Source organism: Pseudomassariella vexata (assembly GCF_002105095.1).
Source record: "Pseudomassariella vexata strain CBS 129021 chromosome Unknown BCR38scaffold_23, whole genome shotgun sequence".
NCBI lineage: Eukaryota > Fungi > Ascomycota > Sordariomycetes > Amphisphaeriales > Pseudomassariaceae > Pseudomassariella > Pseudomassariella vexata.
The window spans coordinates 333,990-355,353 of NW_024467978.1; the positions used below are offsets into that span (position 1 = coordinate 333,990).

General features: G+C 47.2%; 3 protein-coding genes and 1 non-coding gene across 4 annotated transcripts; 1 reads left to right on the plus strand and 3 right to left on the minus strand.

Annotated features, from left to right (window-relative positions):
- Window positions 1–43: 43 nt before the first annotated feature.
- Window positions 44–136, minus strand: BCR38DRAFT_t366. Its single transcript has one exon. It is a non-coding gene; the product is annotated as a tRNA-Ser (tRNA).
- A 2,377-nt stretch (window positions 137–2,513) lies between these two features.
- BCR38DRAFT_118399 (Clr5 domain-containing protein) lies at window positions 2,514–3,790 on the minus strand. Its single transcript, XM_040853446.1, has 3 exons — window positions 3,562–3,790; window positions 3,272–3,510; window positions 2,514–3,187 (listed from the first exon to the last, which is right to left on the minus strand). The coding sequence occupies exons 1-3, from the start codon at window positions 3,693–3,695 to the stop codon at window positions 2,613–2,615; spliced, it is 948 nt and encodes a 315-aa protein (XP_040710111.1). The 5' UTR covers window positions 3,696–3,790; the 3' UTR covers window positions 2,514–2,612.
- Window positions 3,791–12,907: 9,117 nt separating this feature from the next.
- Window positions 12,908–13,808, minus strand: BCR38DRAFT_451257 (uncharacterized protein; the record flags this gene model as incomplete). The annotated part of the gene is made up of 2 exons (XM_040861452.1): window positions 13,257–13,808; window positions 12,908–13,163 (listed from the first exon to the last, which is right to left on the minus strand). Coding segments are annotated over exons 1-2 (544 nt in total), but the record flags the coding sequence as incomplete, so codon positions are not given.
- Window positions 13,809–14,981: 1,173 nt separating this feature from the next.
- Window positions 14,982–15,794, plus strand: BCR38DRAFT_414548 (uncharacterized protein; the record flags this gene model as incomplete). The annotated part of the gene is made up of 4 exons (XM_040858944.1): window positions 14,982–15,006; window positions 15,078–15,093; window positions 15,201–15,436; window positions 15,523–15,794. The coding sequence occupies 4 exons, from the start codon at window positions 14,982–14,984 to the stop codon at window positions 15,792–15,794; spliced, it is 549 nt and encodes a 182-aa protein (XP_040710113.1).
- Window positions 15,795–21,364: the final 5,570 nt, after the last annotated feature.

Genomic DNA, 21,364 nt, shown 5'->3' on the forward strand with positions numbered 1-21,364 from the left:
TGCAAAAACGGAAAGAGCCAAAAGTTGAGTAAAAGCGAGACTGCGACGCCTGCAGGATTCGAACCTGCGCCTCCGAAGAGAATGCCTATACTACATGATAGCAGGGCACCGCATTAGGCCACTCTGCCAAAGCGCCAGTGAGCCTAGACGACGTATCTAGATTGGGACAACTCGTGCGCTACTACGTGGCTTATTCAACAGGTCACGGAATTGTGGGGTAAAGTCCCCTTGCCCGTCAGTACAACCACGGTGATGAAACTTCGCTCATCCCCAAAACTTCATTTCAATCTGCAGTTGTTGAAATTCCGTCATTGTAAGTACACAGCTTAAACTGCTAGCTTTACTAGGTATCGTACGCCCGGAACAAACTGGACGGTATGCATTTTTGAATGGATCGCATCCAGGTCGGCCAGTCACTACTTTGCTTAACATGCTATCTTGCTTAAGGTTACTTGATAGTATCATGCGGTTTATGGAGTCAATCAGAAGGACATAGTAGCATGATAAAGCTCTAGCGGATGATGGAGATCGACTTCTAGTTGTCGTAGAGCTGGGTACAAGCTTCGAATTAAGTTAAACCGTACCAGAGCTAGAAAGGTTTTGTATCCTACAGATATCACCTCTTCAACAAATATACTAAAGGGCATGTAACTCAAGCGGTGTGTCGAGCTTTCCGCCGCAACCAAAGTAGAGACACGTATCACTGAAAACAATAAGCCTCAACTCGCGATGTTGTTAATAAGACTCGCAAATACGGTTTACTCAAAAGCAGGAGACTGTATTTTGATCCTACCCTAGTTATTCGGGACCAGTGTATGAATTCTTCCACTTTACCCCATCCATGTATCGAAGAGCTGATCCTTCTGCAAACATGTTTCAAGTTCCAGTATTTACGCGTTGCCGATTCTGCAGCTAGTTAGAGTTTAATGTCTCTGATATCCCAGGGTCCAAAGCATTGAGAATAGTCAAAAGGGCCTTAAGTACAGAAAAATATGCCACTTGGCTGTACACTTGAGTCAGTTGCGAATACACCAGAAGTTCCGTTCCTGTAGGTTCTAACAGTTGGCTGTTGCCAAGGATTTGGTGCTCATGGTCCATCCATCATCAATCAACTGGCTGTAATGGGGAAAAGATAGCCGTTGGAAGTTGAAGGCTGGTGCGGTCCAATAAGTGTCAGATAGTCTAATTGCGATAGTAAGGACTACACTAAGAGCTATATCTTGAGCTTAGAAAAGTTGATTCGTGTAATGGAAACCATTTATTAATTAATTGATGGAGCACACCACACAATATTACGGGATGGCGGAAAGGCGAACTATCTAACTCGTTGAACATACGGTGCGTTCCGATGAAAAGATGGTAACGTGTGCGGGAATGGCAATGCTGGGATGGATTCTCATGATGCTGATAGTTCTATCACATTGTAAACGGCCAACAAATGCTTAAACAAGTCAATCTATCTGTAACTGACACGTTCAACCAACCGCACCCTCGGCTTTTTGTGCGATACGTTGCTATCAGAGCTATTGCAAGCTTTAACACATTATGAATTGGATGTGTCTCTATCATCCGAGGCCAAAGAGTGAAGGTAGCCTTGAGTAAAGAATTGGCTCTTAGCTGCACTTTTTTTTAGAGTGCTGATCACGTCTGAAAATAACAGGGGCTGATACGATAGATGAATTAGTGTACAGGTTCTATATAACATCTGGTTAACTGGCTATTACACAAAGAAGCGTAAAAACTAGCCGTTAGGGTTCAAAGGCTGGTGCGGTGCGACAGCTACTCTTCATTTATATCGATCAGTTCGGACAGATCGAAATTGTCGCTAACTTCGGAAATGTCATGGGGCCAGCTGTAGGTATCCGTCATGGGTGGGCCAAGCCAGCCCTCTTCTGGTTCTGCATCGTTCCAAGCTGTGCCTAGACCCTCTGCACTGAAGCTGGAGTTCGGCGGGGAGGAGACGCTCGTGACCAAATCAAACCTTCCGGGGGCCGGTACGTCCGGGCTTGTCGGCCTTAACCCTTGGCCTATGGATTCTCGACACTTGTGAAATCCCCGAAGTATGTATTCTTGGCTCGCTGAGGCCAGTTCACTCAAGATCCTCTCCACAGATGCGTTCCTCATGGGTACATCGATTGATGCCAACTTGCGTATCATCGCTTCTCGTAGACCGCTTCGAAGATGTGACATGATGACGTCCTCCACTTCCTCGAGTTCAATCGTAGGAATGAGTTCTGATATCGGAGTCGATCAGTGACCATACACGGCATTAGGAGAATTTCATTACCTGGCGAGGGGATAATATTATCTTCTGGGAAGAGCAGCCGCCACAAGGATTCCCAAGTGTTTATCTTCTGTTTCCGGTCTGACAACATGGATTCCACCTTTTTATCAATTCCGTCTTCCGGTTCGTGAGTTCGGTGATCTTCTTTTGGAGCTCTATATGTGCAGATACGATCTGATGGCGCCCTCATGTGGTCTATGAGTTCTTCATGGGCGGGAAAGGCTTTCTGGCACCTCACGCAGATATGAGCTTGCTGGTTACTGCCAATCGGCTGCGTATGACAGCTTTTGATATGTCGCCTTCTAGGTGGGTCAATTCCGGATAGCTTCTAAATAGGCTTGCTGACGTACTTGAGCGATAAAAGGGTAGGCCACTCTTGCAAGGCACAATCCTTATATGTTCGCACGTTAAAACGTAGCCTATTTCGTTGTCTAAATGGGCAGGCATATCCTCCCCTTGAACCCAACACTTTACTCTGCTTGTATATGCAGGTAGTCCTTGAGATTTCGCGACCCTGAGGCCTTTGATCTGTGTTAAGAGTTTCCAATCTCCCAGGATCCTCAAGTGATTGCACCAGGGTTCTGGAAGGTTCTTTCTCCTGTGTTAATACACTATTAGCTGAATATTCCTTTGGGTACTTATATGGGTGCTCAGGTGTAACCCGCGCGTCGAAAGTAGAGCAGGTGCTCATGGTGCTCATGGTGCCTGAAAGGCTCGTGTTGCTGTTGTCGATTCCAGAATGAACCACAGGTTCTTGCTGGATATTGTCCGAATCCATAGGGCTTACAAACGACTCAAAGTCGAATATACTGTTCGAAAAGTTGACCTCTGATGGTTCTTGGCTTGTTCTGATGCAAGGAGACCCCTCTGGTGTATGGTACTCCACGTCCGAGGGTGTTCTGACTATGGTTTACATAATGTTAGAAGTCACTCCCAGAACAGCAACTAGGAGCCCAAATGATAATGAATCTGTGTGAGTGGTCTTACCATCCATGGAATCGGGGTTGGCCTGAAGTTCGTTTCCCAGAGGTACCAAAGGCAGCCCTCGATCCAACCGCTGTATCTTTTGCCGGGATATGGCCCGTCCTCGAATTATAAATACAGTGTCCTTTCCATCGACTTTGCGGCGTCTGTCTCTAATCCTTGACATGGCATGCCTATCACTTGCGTTGATATTCTTGGTTAATCTCCATTCACTAATCACTTTGGATTCAAATTGGCGTTTCCTGGATAGATGTGTCAGTGAGCTATCTTTCACTGCGCGTGCGTGATCTTACGACATCTCAAATCCGTGCTCTCTGGCCATGATGTTTATAACTTCTCTCATCTTCAAATCCCGATGTAGGTAAAGCTCCTTGATAATTGATTTGTATTGATCCCATTCTTCCTGGCGTATCGGAGTTCGCGTCATTGTGAGTTTGTGATGTCGCTGCCATCATGAAGCAGGCATGGTAGTAAGAACTTAGGATCGGTACTGCTCGAAAGCTGAAAATAACAGGTCTTGGGGGCGCAGCACGTTTATGAATGCACACACCGTATCTTCGTTGACGGGACATATATTTATTGATATGATTGGGTGAAACCCCACTAGGCAGCGACCCGGGCGTGTTTGGATTCATTGTCCAAATACGGGCGAAACCATCAAATCTCGATTATGCTGCAGCCCCCAAAAAGGCGTCTAGGGAGGCCATTGGACAGCAGGGAATTAGTTCATCTAGTAGGGCTTTCATTGGACCATGACGAAATCCCACACTTGAGCGGCAAGAGCTCTGTCATTGGAACATGGCAAAACCCCCAAATGTGAGATTGCGCGTCTACGAAAGAGTCAAAAATACCATTTATGGGTGCGAAGGACTGTGATATATTAGATATCGTAATCTCTAAATTATTTGGATACTCCAGACATGTCGGCGTCTCATTATCTACAAGAGTTTCTCCCCGTATAGCGGCTCCTTGCTCTCCGTTGACTCCAACATCTTGCACGAATTCGACCTCCATCAAACTCGGCGCAATATTGATTCTCTCCGATGATCTCTGGCGACTAACCGAGCCCAGTCACCTCCGGACTTTGTTGAAGGATGGGAGGGTGAGAATCCAAGTGAAGGAAGCCAAGTACACCTGCAGGGGCGAGGGGATTCAGTTGACCCTGAACCGACAGACCGCCTGACCTCTCGAACACGCAGCCGCTCAGTGAGGCAAAACCATTGCTCCGACCTGCGATAAACTGGTTGCCTTGTCGACTAGTGCCGTTGCCTGCGCGGATTATTGGAGTGATGAGAAGCAGTGCTGCTGCAGCAATCACTTGCCATCCTCCTTCCTGGGGATAGCTTTGCTTCAGGTTAATCATGGTGGCTTCCGCGCTAACTATAAGCAGGTCCACAGGCCGGCACACCACTGAACTCGGACGACGAGTTGCCAATATTCATTTATTCGCAGAGTCGACTAGGTGATCAACGAGGGGGCAACGGATTGGCGGTGGCGAAAGCTCGAGATCGCAAGCCGGGGAGATGGTCTCGAGGGTCTGCTCTGGCAAGCGCACGCGCAAGACAGAAGACGAGCTCGTACGTCCACGTCATCGCCCTCTGTCATCTTCAAAGGTTCCTATTCTTGGCGGCTGAAGAAGTCCTGGCGCGCGAAAAAATGGTTGATACAGTGCACAAGGCAAGGCCAGACCATGTTTTCTACTCCATATGGTTTGGTACCTGGGACCCCATTGCTCAGTTGCCCTGGCTCATTGTTCAATGAAGACATTCAATTTCACTCAACTTTACCTTCAATTACTGATAAACCTGACGTGCATTGTGATGATGCCCGCCATGCTCTTGCACAGGCTACTTTACAGTGCTGTGCAGGTACAGTAGCTCTGTACTCTCTGAGGGAAAACACCTTACCCACACCTACCTCGACATCGACAATCATGAAAGCGGTATCCAGTCACTCGTCGAATGCCAAAACCATAGAGCCATCCCGTCTTGGTAAATATAACCGCAGATACTGTACTATGGTACAATGAAGGGCCCATATCTGGATATGCTTCTGTCGAACTTATCTTGAGTTTGAAGCATCTACGATCGATGAACATGATAACTGGTAAGTCGCCCTGTCAGACCACACAGTCCTCATGACAGACTCGTAATTGACGCGCACTAGTCCAAGTTACTTGCTCCAGGAGAAGGTAACATGAATCGGTAGAGCTGCATGAATCTCATTGCCCGTGATCAACTTTAAGTCCCACCGTGTCGACGTCTCGCTCGCCATGTCATTTAATGCGTCCATGTCTGTAAACACCCACATCCCTTCCCCTCGCCCCTCGGTGACGCTGCGGAACTGCTTTCCCTTGGGATTCAACGACCAATCTTGCAGACATACTCATTTCGATTCTTCCGAATAACTACGCCAGGTTGCCAACTTTTTCTCCTTGTAGCGCATCCACTCGCGTTCTCTATTCCCCTACGGTTCAATTGGCCACTTCCGATATCACCAGACCTGCTTACGTGTGTCAATATCTCGATATTTCGCCATGTCAATTTGCACGACCGCCTTGCTTGTCAATGGGTACGAACATTCATATTAATTAACCACTTTCTCTCCCAACCTCTATTTCCCTGCCCCGTGATCTTGACCCTCCATTCTTTCGCTTACTACCTACCCAGTGAAGAGCCTGTCAAGGTTCCTCACAGGTACTCCGAGACGACCGGAGTGAGCGATGCAGATACCTCGACGAACAGAACGGCGACTTATATGCTTGATGTTACGAACACTGGCGCCGCGAACTTCGAGCCTCTCGATGCCAGGGCTGCCCGCATCCGCGACGTGCTGGACAACACCAACAAGCTCTTGTCTTCGCATGTTGGGGCACAACCCAGGGGTTAATTACCGATTCAGGATATTTCAACATCAGGATAACTCGGTCAGTCATCTTGTATGATGAACAACGTCTTGTACGAAACCAATTGTTCCAAAGACCATCAAGCTGTGGCGCTTCGACATATTGTCCTTGTCCTCTCCCACTCCTTCGACATATTGTCCTTGACCTCGCCCACTCCCTCTTCGACATATTGTCCTGGTCCTCTTCCACTCCCTCTTCGAAGCTCAATCCGAACCTCCTTTTCCACCATCGCTTCTTTTGCCCAACGGCAGCAATACAAAGTCAACGTGGACAGGATGGCAACGGTGTTATGATTGACGAGAAATGACAAGATTTGTTTCAAGTACGAAATGACGAGTAATGCGTTGCTTTGTACTTAGTTGCAAGCATGGATGAATAAATAGGTCTCTCATGTGATCTACTCCTTGAAGTACGAAATGACGAGTAATGCGTTGCTTTGTACTTAGTTGCAAGCATGGATGAATAAATAGGTCTCTCATGTGATCTACTCCTTGATCTATGGAACTTGACGCTGAATAGATATTGTGTCTTAATTTCATGATCATGTCTCTCACCGCTGATGCATTCTCATATTTCAATTATCCAGCGACAACGAGAACACTACTATCGTTAGAGAGACCGGGATTGTGGGCCTTGATTCTACCTAGGGCGACCTTATTTCAACAACATAGAGATAAAGAGTTGATTGAGCCACAGGGCGTTTGGTTTGACTTTTGTGGCGCTTCTCCTGGGCTGAGGCAGACCTCCCAAATAAAAATCGACCGTCATTCCAAGCAAGAAGCAACTTCTCGCCTGTCTACGTTTTCATTTACCCCATCCTTTGAGACTGTACGACTACAGTGTTCCAATATCATTTTCCAGATATATATTGGAGACTAAGACGTAAGCTCAGCCTGCTACATGAATGTAAGTCCCCTCGAACGGGCAGGAAGATACCGCGAAGAGCGACGTGTACGAGCCTAAATGGTATCTCAACTACAAGATTAACATCACGGAAAACTACTCTCTGAAGTAATTGACCACTTGTGTTGCCATATATCACTAGCATCCGTTATACTGGGCTAATCAACAGAACCAGCACGACGGAAATAAGTAGGAACTTTGCAGAACAGCAGTTTTCGGTATACTCAATCGACCCAGAAATTCGATGAGACCCACCTACCTCAGGGGAAACAATGGAAAAGAAACGTGGATAAACCCCTGAGAAACAGCTGAGAAGGAGCACACAGCAATGGAAGGGCAGGTGCGGCCAAAACTAGTGTCTGGGATTATATCACCACATCGCGGGCCTCTATCAGTGGTAACAGTTAATATACCATTCGATTCCATGTACAGGTAGTTTGTCGAATCCAGATATCTTACCATGTGGCTCCCCTATAAATATTAAACCAGCCACAGCTCCCTCAGCTTCAAAGTCAAATTGTTTGAAAAACATTGAATATTAACTATTCGTACAGTGAAGGAAGTAGTGCCATAGGAACCGGACCCGTCTGCACCGGTCGACTAGGATAAAGCTCGAAGCAGCTTATCTATCTGTTGCGTGCCCCAGGCACACCACCTGTGTGCTGCGTGAAGCACTCGGACGAATTGCCCATGGATGGCCGTTCCGTAGCTGCAGCCTTTGAGAGTTATACCGAAGATGATATTTATCGAGCTCTTCAAGCAATAGCTACCGGTCAAAGCCTCCGAAAAGCAGCATATGAGCATGGTGTCCCAAGGTCTACTCTTTCACGACGGATTCAGGGAGCCCAGTCAAGAGATATAGCCTTCGCTGACTACCAGAGGCTCTCTCCAGCCCAGGAATCCCATCTGGCTGAATGGGTTCGAATCCAGGCTGCCCTAGGCCTCCCACCAACCCATCAACAGCTCAAAGACTTCGCCGAGCGTATCCTACAGATCCACGGAGACACCGAACCACTTGGAAAGAACTGGGTCCAGGCTTTTATCAAGAGGAACCCTTCATTCAAGGTCCAGAGAAGCAGAGCTATCGATTCCTAGCGTATTAATGGAGCCTCAGCTAATGTGATCAGGCAATGGTTCAAATACCTCGCTATCCCTGAGATCAAAGCTATTAAGGCCTCGAATCGATACAATATGGATGAGATAGGTATTCTAGAAGGTAGAGGATCAAATGGTCTTGTTCTAGGATCATCTGAGACTCGTTCTATACGGAAGAAACAGCCTGGATCTCGAGCTTGGACATTTCTTATAGAGTGTATCTCTGCGACTGGTACTGCACTACCCCCACTTGTGATATACAAGGGGAATTCTGTCCAGCAGCAGTGGTTCCCTCTGGACTTGACTCCATACGAAGCCTGGAGGTTTACAGCAACAGAGAATGGGTGGATGTCAGACTCTACGGCTATTGAATGGCTACAAAAGATCTTTATTCCTTTGACTCAACCAGAGGACCCTGAAGAGACTAGGTTACTTATCCTAGATGGGCATAGTAGCCACGAAACGACAGAGTTTATGTACCTCTGCTTCATAAACAAGATACACTTGCTTTTCTTACCGCCACACACATCCCACATTCTCCAGCCTCTCGATCAGTCAGTCTTTGGACCCCTCAAGGCAGCCTATAAGAAAGAGCTTGGTTACCTTAACCAATGGGATACTACTACTGTCGTAGGGAAGAGAAACTTTCTCCTATGATATAGAAAGGCACGTCTAGCAGCATTGACCGTCAAGAACATTATCAGTGGATGGAAATATACTGGTCTCTGGCCTTCGAGCATAGCTAGACCCCTTATGAGCCCCCTGCTCCTTGAGAATACATCAGCACCAATCAAACAGCCTAGTCAGACTTGCAAAGGGTACTCTAGTAGTCAGGACTGGACGTTAGAGACATCAGCAGTAGCCTGATTAACGCCTAAGAGGAGAGATAAGCTCCAAGATCAACTCAGCTTATTCAGCAAGCTTGATAGTGATCCAAATACCCAGCGGCTACTCTTTCGGAAAGTTCAAAAGGGCTTTGATGAGAAGGACTACCAGTTAGCTGTCGCACAGCGAAAGATTGAGGCAATAGAGGCAGAGCTTGAGGCTAGTAGGGCTAGGAAGCGGAGGAAGGTCAAGATGAGCCCTAATTCGAAGTTTACTAATATCAAGGCTATTCGGAAAGCTCAAATCGAGGCTGGTGAAATTGAGGATAGTACAGATGAGTCTAGCGAGTCTGAAAACCCTAGTGACGGTGAAAGCTGTATTGTAGTCGCATCAGAATAAGTGTAAAAAAAGGTTGAAGTCAATGGTTATAATATACAGCATCATTTTTAGGGCGTCCCACATGTGGGGGTGTCCCGGATGTGGGTGTGGGACGTTACCATTTAAATATTTTCTTTCTTCTTGTAGAAAAGCGTTTGGAGCTGCTTCCACCGAACAGGCAAAAGATACCGTTTATTTCCATGGTTCAAAAAACATGTGCCTTTTAATATATTCCCAATGATGAACAGTGGAATCAGACGGTCAGAGCTTTTGTTGTTAGATTTGCAGTAAAAAGTAATCGGTTCGATACCGTCTACTCTTAGTAAAACGCCTACGAATATTCTACGTTCTTGCCTCTGAAGTATACCATACGAACAAGCGACTTGACAGGGGGTAGTTTCGAGTTATTCTTTCCAGCGATTTAGGCTGAACACCATGACCGAAACCGTTACATGTCCCGTGCCTGTTTCGGGGAAATGATACATGTTTTTGTTCTCAGAGAGTGACTGTCAGTCCCGATATTATATCTCATCGGCAGTCTATGGTTGAGCGAATAGATAATCTCGCGATACTCATGTTTTAATTCTGGTGGCACTTTCCTGTCACATACAGAAGCGCAATATCCAGCCTCCCTCAGTTCGAGGGGTTCCCAGATACAAAGGTTTCAATCTTTCAATTATATCATCTGCTTACTACATAATTTGCTATAAATATCTGAACCTGTCTCCTTTCCGAATAGTTTTTGGTTCTTTGAAGTGATATATATGTTGACCAGTACCAAACATTCAAAGCCTTCCACTTATGGCTCATAGCATTAGCTTGGCGCCTCAAGCAAGAAGTCAGTTACCTTGCGTGTAATTACAAAGCACGATAATATCACATTACTTTAAGCTTATTATCTGAGAGTCGCTACGCATCCCCCAAAATCTAGGATGTGGTTATGGGGCCAAACCTTCGCAACCGGCCTGAAATGCCTCAACAGTTATTATGGTTTATCTAATTGACGAGCTGGACGGCTTGTGTGATCACGTCATAATAACTTGGTTCTGAGGGTTAGATTTGCAGTCTATTTAACTATAGGTCGCTCGCTTCATAGATTCAATACAGCAAGCAGTCAATCATTCTTCCATTTCTACCAACCCTCGTATATAATAAATCATGGACTACCCGCAAATTTTGGCTGGCCAAATCAAAGTCTTGTATAGACAGACTGTAACAGCTAGTTAACATTAAGTTGTTGAGGGAGCAAGATCTTTGCGGATATAACTCAGATCGTCCACTGCATCAGTTGAAAATTTGACAGTCAAACTTCTTGGACTGCCCAAGTTGAATTCCGAATTGAACCGTCATTTGATTGGTGGTTCAAAAGTGCGGAGTGGGAAGGTCGTTTTTCGTTGGCTGTCACCAATCAATAATTACATGGATATAAGTGTATGCTCAACTCATTGGCTCGCTCTTTTCACCCTTGGTTTTTGGGATAGAACTGGCACTTCGATATAATTGGGGGAGTACGCAGTGATGTCGTATTGCGACCGCCACTGCTCAATGGTGATTGGCAAGAATACGGGTTTCTCGAGGAAACTTCAGTTCACGGGCACATATCAGTGGAGAGGGGCGGCAATTGCTTAGACGAGGTAGGTCTAGCTTTCACCGGATGTTCAGGGAAAAGCACAGTCTCAGGCATACTAGTCACATATAAGTCAAGTGTGAACCCCGAACCTTTCTGGTTAGAACTCCAAGTTCTTGGATCTTTCTCCGTCCGGTTGATAACCACGTCTGGGCGCGATGCATGGGCAAGTGTCCATCTACTCTCCATCCGTATCGGATCCTATGTCCTACGATACAGCCGGTGGAGCCCCCAGATAGCCTGGCATCTTCAACCATCTTCAACCATCCACATCGTCCGGAACATCATTCGCCCCTTCCGATATGGCTAATGCGATGCCTCCGACTCTGATCGAGCCGCCGTCCCCCTCTGCGACCGAGGAAATGAAAACAAGAAGAAAGTAGCAGCATGTTATATTGGGGGCAGGCTTTTGACCCCAGAATTCCAGGGGCACCTCGTCTTCCTTTTTTGGTTGTTCAGGTGGCAAGAATCCTGGTCGTCTTGGCTGGTTGGCCTTGCTGCCTTTATATGCCTTTTCATGCTGCGCCGCGTGTGATTAAGCGCGCTGAAATGCAAAAGACCACACCCCATACATCAATACCTAAGCCGCCTTCTCACGTTGTGGGGGCCAAAACGAGATGATACCGATGACAAATATACGCAACGCCAATCATATTAGGCGACTGGCTTCGTGTTACAACAGAAAACTTCTCCATGCACCCGAGACCTCAGCTTCCCCCGCCATGGAAAGCTGTGCATGGAGTACGATGATGGGAAGGTTATCGAGCCTGGCGATCGAGGAGAAGCAGGCTGGAAGCCAAAAGGGAAGCGTCACTTGGAACCATGCTTGCGATCCTGGCGCTTGGTGTTGATGATTGTGTCGGCCAGGCCGATAGTGTGCGCAATGGGCATGATGCTGAGCATGGTACTCTGCAGCGCCCAGCCTCGACGATTCTTCGGCCCCCACTGCCTACGATCTACTGCACGATGTCAGAGTCTCCCTTTCTACCCTGCGTCTTTGGTCCCTGCTAACCATTTCATTTCGATTTACTCTTCGTCTCCGAGCGTTTGGTTTACGGCATCCTTCCGTATTTTCCGATTGGTGGCCACTCGGTGTTCTGACCCAGCACTCAAGCACCATCAATGGCCGGCCGGAGTGAGACACGTGTGGACTACTAGTTAAGCCTTGTCAGAGAGCTTACAGCTGAACATGCGTGTCATATCTTAGGGTGAACTACTCGGTCGGCTTGCCGATCAGCTTGGAAGCCGGTTGGAACTGGTGCTTATACATATCCTTGTGAAACGGCTCTAACCTTTTCTCGAAGGATTCTGCAGATATGCTGTCGAACTACTCATCTGGCCGCACTGAGTAGCATCTCCACCTCTGCTCTCATTGATGCCACCCCACGACTCTCACAATGCTGGATATCATTTCGGCCCCAACTTTGTCATCTACTCTGGCCTGACGATTTCGTTCAGCCCTGGATAGAGAGACAAGGTCATCGGCAGTTGTTACCCAGAAAAGGACGCCTACATTCGGGTGCTTTCATTAGCCCGTCCAGCCTCATGAATTGTCAGCTGCCAAAGTACGCTTGTACTACCATCAAGTGGTAAGAAATCAACGGCGCTTGATTTAAAATGAACGCAATATGGAAGAACGTCGGATTGTAATCAGAGACACCATTCTTGGTAATAGAATCGGTATCGACTACTCTAGTTCTCTGTACCCAGGCATATGTCGGTAGATGATGCAGAGTGAGTTGACTCGTGCTGTTCCACTTGCCTTGTCTTCACTCTCTGTGCAACAGCACACTGAAAACTACTACATCTACTTATTCTCTTTTCACTTCGCTGAAGTTTTGGTTTCTTCGTATCCGCGAAATCTGTTTACAACCTCTCCTGACATTCTCTCGGAACTCGTTTGGCACTTTAGTCTTTTTCAATACCGGCAACACAAACCTTCCCACACTTTTCTTCCAACACTTTTCTTCCAACACTTTTCTTCCAACACTTTTATATCATTTGAGACGGGGTAGGCAAAACAAGAATACTTGACTTTCGTACACATCTTTCTCGTGCTAGTCTTGTCCCACCATGTCAACTCCTCCCTGTCTTTCTCTGGTTACTACAACACTATCCACACAAGCCATGCCTACCAGCACAACGGCCTCACTTTACAGCGGGTAAGAGCTGAAAAACGGTCCCTGATCTCAGGGAGCCCCTTTTCTGAACCCAACTTGTTCTCGCATCAGTCTTAACTAACTGCAGCTCGACAGCCATAAGCCCACAAAGAAACGGCACAGGTATTCCAACATGGATAGCTCGGCAATCGACAAGAACATCAAACAACACGGAAAAACAGCCTGTTACGTTGCTTCGGAAACCAACGGCGGTGCCGTGTTCAGCGAGTCGGTTGATGCGAGGTCGCAGCGGGTGCAAGGCGTACTGGCAGATACCGCTGCGGCGCTTGCTTCTCCGAGTGGGGCACTGGGATAGATGCAGCGGCTTTGAATGTCTGAGATGCCAGGAAAGTCGAGAAGTTATCCACGTCCTTGGGGAGCTTGTTGTGGGCCGAGGATTTGATTTTAATTGATGAGTGGGATCGCCGGCAGCTTTGGGATTGGAGAGGCTCCACAGGCCCACCAATGAGCCGGATCCCTCAGCCAACATATGCAAAATGGTGCTCGGGTTTTCGATGGCATGACGTTGCCGCTCTAGTTTGGACTGGCTTTTGGATGGAGTGTATTTGGGTTTCCGCCTTAAGGGGCTTTGTTGAAGGACTTGTACGAGTATTGTCAGCAACGAGATCATACAACTGGTTTATCCGTGTCTTATAGATGATTTATTTCACTGCCAAGCTTACGCTGGTTTAAGATAGCCAAATAGTCTGTCTTCCCCTACCCTTCCCTCGAAGTCGCCAGGGCAGAGGCGTACTGTGCCTCCTGTGCTGTATGATCTTCTCGCTTCTACTGCCTCATTACTGGGGTTCCCCAATGGCTATGGCTGTTATTTACTCTTCCATTCTTCAAGGAAATTTTCATATTGTATGATACTTTGTACTTAGGATGAGAAAAAGATGGCTTAACTTTAGAAGCTGTCAATTAACTAAAACACAACAACGAGACACTGATAGTGAGCAGTAGTTGGTAAAGGTTAGATTCTAGCTAGTATTGATGCAACATACGCTCCCAACCAAACCGGTCCTCAAACGAGCGAGTTTGTAGTAAGACCAAACAGTACACCTTAAACACGAGAACTGATCCCTAAACGAGTGTCATGTGTATTTTATGACCCAGAGAAAGAGTACCAAAAACAATTGGACCGAACCTAACATTCCATGAAAATAGTTCTATGCGCTATATCGATGATACATCTTATCACGTTCTTAAAGGTCGGCTTATGGATTAAATCTAAGTTCTCACTGGGTGGGGGATGGTATCGGAGTTATCGCAAGCTATAACAAAGCATGGAATTTGATGAGGCTCCCTTTCTCTTCTAATCGAAAGGAGTGAAAATGGTCAGAAGTGCCTTACTTACGGAAAATGTGCCTCGTGGTTGCAAATTTTGCGACTGCTGATCACGTCTGAGCATAGAAGTAGCTGTTACACAGAGAATTCGTTGCTGAAGATATTACAGGGACTGATACACCGGAGGATTTGGGGCTTAGTACTCAGAATCCTGTCAACTAGCTTTGTAGCAGGAATTGGGGGGAAAAAGCCGTTGGGGGCCAAAGGCTGACGCGGGTCGACAGATGGGAGTAGTTGACGCTCAGAAACGGGTTTTTCTTGAGGTTGGAATAATATGCTTAGGTGCTTGACTGGGTTTTGCTGGCCGCCGAGTCTCCATTAGAGCCTGCGCCTCCAGTTTGCCCTGTGATCCCGGATGTGCTTTTTACCTCTGGTTCTCACTATGTTGTGAGCTGTCGGTTGTGACAGCTTTTGATTGTCGGAGTCCAGCTCAGCGGTGCAGTTTTCAAACGTGCCGTTTCTCCTATTACCGAGATGCTGTTTGGTGGTAATGATAGCTGTAGGTACGAGGCAATGCTGCATTTGTTTCTAGTGGAGCATGAACTGAAAGGTGCAGGATATCTTACCTAGGTTTACCTAAGTTTACGTAAGTAAGTATGCTTGCACCAGAAACTTGGAGAAATTTAAGTGCTACAACCGCATACTTGGTAAAACGTCTCCGCTATCACGCCTCTATCGCTATTTCGCTAACAGTTGCTTCCAGATATTAGGGCTGAACGGCTCACGATTTACCGACCATGCAGGCACCAACGGATTCGTACATGAGCTGTACGACTACCTGCCAAATCGGTGGGCCCCCTCCCCCACCCCGGCAACAGGGCTGAAGGATTGGGACTTGCAGGGGTACATTGAGGAGTGCAAAGCCGAGTCGAACCCTCCAGGGAGCAAGTTTTGCTTGCGTTTCCCCGGATTAGAGGAGGTTTTTGATCGTGAGTAGTCATGGACAATGGTCGAACGATCCGCAATGCAAGGTCCACCCTCTGAGGAGAGAATGAACTTGGTGGCTATGGTCAAGACGATGATGGTGACAGACCCTGCGAAGCCCCCAAACATGGCCGAAATCCCGACCCATGCGAATTTCAGAAGTTACTGTGCTCATCTGGAAAGAGAACGGCTATCCCTACTCAAAGAACATGGATAGACCAAAAAGCGACCGTGGTGGAAAGGACACCATCCACTTCATTCGCGAAAAGGGCGAAAAGACACCGACAGCGGAATTACGGCGTCAGAAGTGCCTTTGGTAAGAAGGACGCTAATCTTCGCCTCAGCCCCATGATGAAACACTAAGTGTGATACGTGAGGTGGGAAGGTACGGCCAAGTACAGGGCTACAAAATCCCGCCCCAAAACCAGAAGTAACCATCATAGAGAAAGAAAAAGAAACATCTTTTTTTGGCCTTCATATAAATCTACGTGAACCTATGGGGGGTTACCCTGTAGCTATAGATAAGATAGATAAGAGCTGTAAAAAGAGCTCTGCCAGGCCAGAATAGCTGACCTGGCCATCCTTTCCCAATACAACAATTCACACCCCATATGCACTCGCACCAAAGTGAGTCGACCGTTTCAGGGGTATTAATCACAATTAAGCTATATGGCGAGACAACCGGATCTTGCTGCTACGTATGCTAGTTATATGATTTCACTGCATTAGATCATGAATTCATGAATTTCCAGAGAATAAATGCATAATCAGTGCGTAAATTCAGTGCCTGCACCATCTGCTAAAGCTCAACAGGGTGATGTACAATTGAACAATAGACCCAAAGTCAATACCGTAATAGTGGACCACAGACTGCATTGTGGGACCAGTGTATCTGATCTGTATTAGGGAAATAGGTACCGGAAGTAAATTAAATAGAAAACTAACAGACATTGTGTTTCCTAGGTACTGCTTAACTTTCTCTGAATAAGGCTGCGCTGAGTTTATGGCAACAAGTTAAAAACAGAAGATCACTATCTTTCCTTTCAGTAAACATTACTCTCAAACGTCTGAAATGATGGCAAGGACCATAATCATTAAAAACAAGTAAACATAAAAATAAAAATGATAAGTCTTTGCCTCATCCAAGTCTAAGAAACAGGAGCCAATGTCATTTCAAAACTTAAAGGTTTGATCAATCTCTACATAACCACAAAGCGCCTCTAGCGGCATCTTCTCGGTGATTTCAATGGGCACAGGTTCTGAGAATAAAAACACAGGGGTGGAATTAAGCCCTGCGACAGTTTCCTTGCACATGAATCCGTCGCTATTTCTTCGCATTTCTTCGCTGGACAGTTTAACCCCGATACTGAGATGGTTTATATAGCGATCCCCGTCTTCACTTATAAAGGCAGCTTTTATAGACAGTCATCTTAATACCAACTATTAAACAGCCAAGATTGGGAAACTAAGAAAAGGGATGAGTGCAGACTCACTAACCAGGTCGGGCGCCTGGCATAAATACCCTTGCAAGTGCACTGCATGGAATCAGTAACACAGCTATCTTTGCACCGCGGCCGAAATTTGGAGGTCAGCACGCCATTGACCTGGGATACGACCCCGTCGGCGCGGCGACGCGACGGGCCACTCGCCGCAGTCTGATTCTTTCGGGTTGGAGGCGCCTATGTACTCGACGTCTGCACATTAGGAAGGCGAGCATATTCTCAAGGACGGCGATTCTGCTGATGTTTTCGGAGCAAGTTGCTTGATCAGGTGTGTGCTTAAATTATAAACGAAAACCATCATTTAGGGGCTCAGGGCTCCAGGATTAGGAGTGGGGTGTAGCCTACTAAGTTGTCTCATAAAATATTTCGGCACAATCTTCCTGCTCTTAATAGTCGTCTCCACATCATCCATGAGCGCAACTCGAAACGAGTGTTATATACGCACTACGACTTTAAGAAATAAAGAAGTCCCAAGCCAAAATTTCAAGACGGATTCCTTAACCTGTGTTTCCATGCCTCCATCTCGAATTTACTGCTTCCGTTCGCTATTAATCCAAACCTTCTGACCAGACGGACCGAACCAAAGGGACAAAGGAAAGACTGAATAAGAAGCTACTTAGGGGATTTCCCTCCAGCCTCGAGATTCTTCACATTCCTCCTAGCATCTGAGCATATGTAAAACTTGTTTGAATGTCGTGGGCTGTACCAATGATCCATCTTATCACTATCTTATAGGTCGGCTTCTGGATTCGATCTTAGTCCTTACTGCATTGAGGAAGAGGTTAGTTAGTCTCCAGGATCGGGTTCCTCTCGAGGTTCATATTTTTTCAGGTCCCTTGGTAGCATTGATTAGAGCCACCGCCTTGATAAAAGTTGGGACCGCCTCTGGTAAACCCTGTGCCCCTGTTCGGCCGTTTGACTCTATTAGGCCATGAGGGTTCATTAAACCCTAGGTCTCCTATATAGGTTCCTGAACCTCCTCTGACCCCTTGGCCACCTATAATAATCTCCGGCCCCCAGCTAAACTCCAGGCCTCCCATACCAGCCCTTACGCCTCCGGTAAAGCCTGTGACTCTGTTAGGCCCAAGGAATCCCCTAACCCCTAAACCTACTTTGCTAGCATTTAGTGCGCCGTTTCCAGCCCATCCACCCACTCCTATAGCTCCGGTTCCAGCATCTCCAATGCACCATTGCAGTCCGTGTTTCATCAAGATACCATATTATTCTGAGCCACCTCATCACTACGAAGAAACCCTCCATGGCGTCTCACTTCGGCATTACGAACGGCAACCGCCCTGTCGCATGCTACCAGACTATGCAACGCGCATCTTGAAACGAGCAGCCCGCCGCGCGAACTGTCGAGGTTTACAACCGCGTGACCACCGCTACCTGCGTTACGTCTTAGGAGGACGTCGTCGTTTTTTCTTTTGACTCTATGGAAGAACGCGTACGTTTACCCGTCTATATCCTATCACTCTGATCACTTACCCGTTGGCGCAGTGCAATAGTCTTGCCTTCCTTCGCCAGACAGTTCCCTTGCATTCTCAGAGTGCCTAGAACACTGGCTTGGGTGGAGCATGCCCTAGGTGTATCCTTCGATATCGATACTATTGGTTCATTTAACGATGGCAAAGTTTGACTGTCGAAGAGTGCGCTCCTTACTGCGCGTGCTACGATCAGGTCCCAGAATGACAACCACGGCCCCACTCCGATCCAGATGGCTGTCCTATCCAATCTTCTTGAGCGCTTCGAACAAAGTCCAACAAGATATCAGTAGCCTGGATGATCCTCGATTGGGGCAGGTTGTGTTCGGTATAGGCCACACTTTTAAACTTACAAAGGAACCTGGCCTGTCATCTCGATGCTACCCCCTCTGTTCTGAAGCGTCCGCAGTCATTGGGGTTTGGGACCCGTAGTGTCACTTGCAGCCGTATATCTTGCTGCATGTACTGAGAAGATGAGAACTGAGGCATTGGAGGCATCGGGCCCTGGCGGCCCTGTGGAGGAGGCGTCGGTAAAGCTCGGGGTACAGCTGATATAGGGGTGTGGGTATGCGGCAGCCCCCAACGAGCCTGAGGTCCCGCAGCCGGAGTACCTGGGCTCATGTTTATGGGAGTCTATGGGACTGAGACAAGGTGACGTGCAGTATGTCAGACCTTATAACTACCTCATTCTACAACGAGTGGGTCCCTCGTCTTTTGACGGTCAATTTGGTCCAACAGTTATGAGCCCGGGTTTGCGTCTTAAGACTGCAAGATTTTATCGGGTATTATCAGTCCTCTAATTCCGCATAAGATCATCGGCAATGGTTCGAGACGTAGCCAAACCGCGTCAAAAAATAAGAGTTTTATTACAGAATTCATACTCAAGGTAGAGGGGCGGACAATAAAAAAGATGTTCAAGACCCTGCAGACACCGTAGATGAAAAGATGTATGACGGCCAACGAGGCCAACCAACGACATAAGCCAGATGCTACTACAACTTGACGATATCTCTCCAAGCTGAGGGGGTGTGTCAGACCCTATAACTACCAAAAATACCTCATTCTACATCGAGTGGGTCCCTCGTCTTTTGACGGTCAATTTGGTCCAACACAGCAGTAGAGGGACCGGGGTCTCGAATGGCCCGAGCCCTACACTACGGCTTCATATTAGTTTCTTCCCAGTACATCATTCCTGCTCCGTAGTCTTTAGTATAAGAAAGAGTACATAGCACGCCCAGCGCTCGTTGACTTCTCCGGCACAAACCACGAAAGAAGTTCATCGTCATTATAATCCTTTATATGTTCAGAACACACCTAAATACCATTGTCCTAGATCCGCTATTTCGAGACCTCAGTGCAGAGTTTCCCATATTATCCTGGAGGTTGCGAGGTAGAAATTCACGTGTTGTGCAGCCTTTCGGGGATCTAATATACTGTGTACTTTCATAAACAGCTCAACTGCGAATTGGCATCCGCCTACGTCAAGACCTCCATTCCACTCGCACTCAGGGTCATGAATACCTCTAAAGCCTGCAAAATGGTGAATAGCAAGTCATCAATAGCCTTGGTCATCTCACGATATATTTCTTCATGATGCGGGACGCGAGTAATCTAGCTTAACCGTCATTGGAGGTACTACTCGTACATGTATCCCATCAGTGATGATCCTAGCAACTTCGCCACATCTTATTTAATCAGATGTACCTTTTCACGCCAGATCATTGTTGCTAGTCCCCTCTTTGCCATGCCAGGTTGATATTAGCAATGGCTATCGCTATCCAGTGCTTCGTAGTAGTATGGAATTTGATGTATCACCATCACCGATAAATTCCGATCTGTCAGGTGGAGATGGCCAGGTTTCCCGGGCTGCCCTGCTAAACGACGCGACCGGCTTGGAGTTACACGATTGACGTGACTTTGTGCGCGAATCTAGCTTCTTGGTCTGATGATGCTTCGTGCACGACCTATAAGACTTTACCAGTCAAGCTCCGAAATGGGAGCCCACGCTTGCAGGGTTATGTTAGTCCATTTTGTTCAGGCACCAGCGTTTGCAGCCTTCTGCCGCCATTACGCGCTCTGGAGTATCCACACATCCACACCAAATCAGATGCACCAGGGACTTTCACCTACTTGGCTTCAGCGGCTAAAACGTCGATCTGAAGAGACATGGGGCTGTGCCAGATGAAGCTGGGGGGAGCTTGTCTCAGACTCTGCAGCTTTGTAGCACTCCAAACCTGTTGGGGCACCTCAATGACTACATCTGGAAAATGCAAAGCCTGAAATAAACAGTTGGCCACGAGATCCAACCAATTTGGTGCAAGGGCGCCTGACTAACCACCTCCTGGCCAATCGAAAGCCTGTTAGGTGCGTGCATTCAACTGTTCCTTGACAGAAAGCAAGACTATCAGGCTGATTCGTACTTGCAATTGCGCGCGCCAGTCTTCTGCTTCGCCGAACAACCCACTCGCCGGAAAACCCTTGTCATTTTTAAGGTCGGTCGGCAAGATTTTCGATGGTTGAACGAGAAGGCCGAGACATGGGGCACTATTGGGGCTTTATGCCGTCCTATGATTAGCTCATTAAACGCCCTCAAAACAAAACATCGTTTTACAGCGACAGGACAATGTGGGGAGTATTCTCAAAGCCCATAATGGCACGAACAGCGTCAGGCGGTTACAGCAACTGTTGCCCGTAAGGATTAGGATTGATTTAAAGGGATCTCGTAACGTTCTCGCCTAGATTGCTGTCCTCTCGCCGTTGCCATACGTAGTACGCAAGACACAATATTACGGACCCGCTGAAGCAGTCTTGTCTGGCAATAGTCCCCGGCCCCATCGACTGGATTTATTTGTTCCATGTCAGCACTACCCCGCAACACCCACGCTGAGGCAGACTGTTGTTGATGACCTAAGCTGGAAATTCCATGCCACGAGAATTACTGCCGTCG

Coding starts and splice junctions, on each gene's coding strand:
- BCR38DRAFT_118399 (XM_040853446.1), bottom strand. CDS start 3,695: ATGACGCGAACTCCGATACGCCAGGAAGAATGGGATCAATACAAATCA. Junction 3,511..3,561: donor GAGCACGGATTTGAGATGTC/GTAAGATCACGC, acceptor ACATCTATCCAG/GAAACGCCAATTTGAATCCA. Junction 3,188..3,271: donor CAACCCCGATTCCATGGATG/GTAAGACCACTC, acceptor TGTAAACCATAG/TCAGAACACCCTCGGACGTG.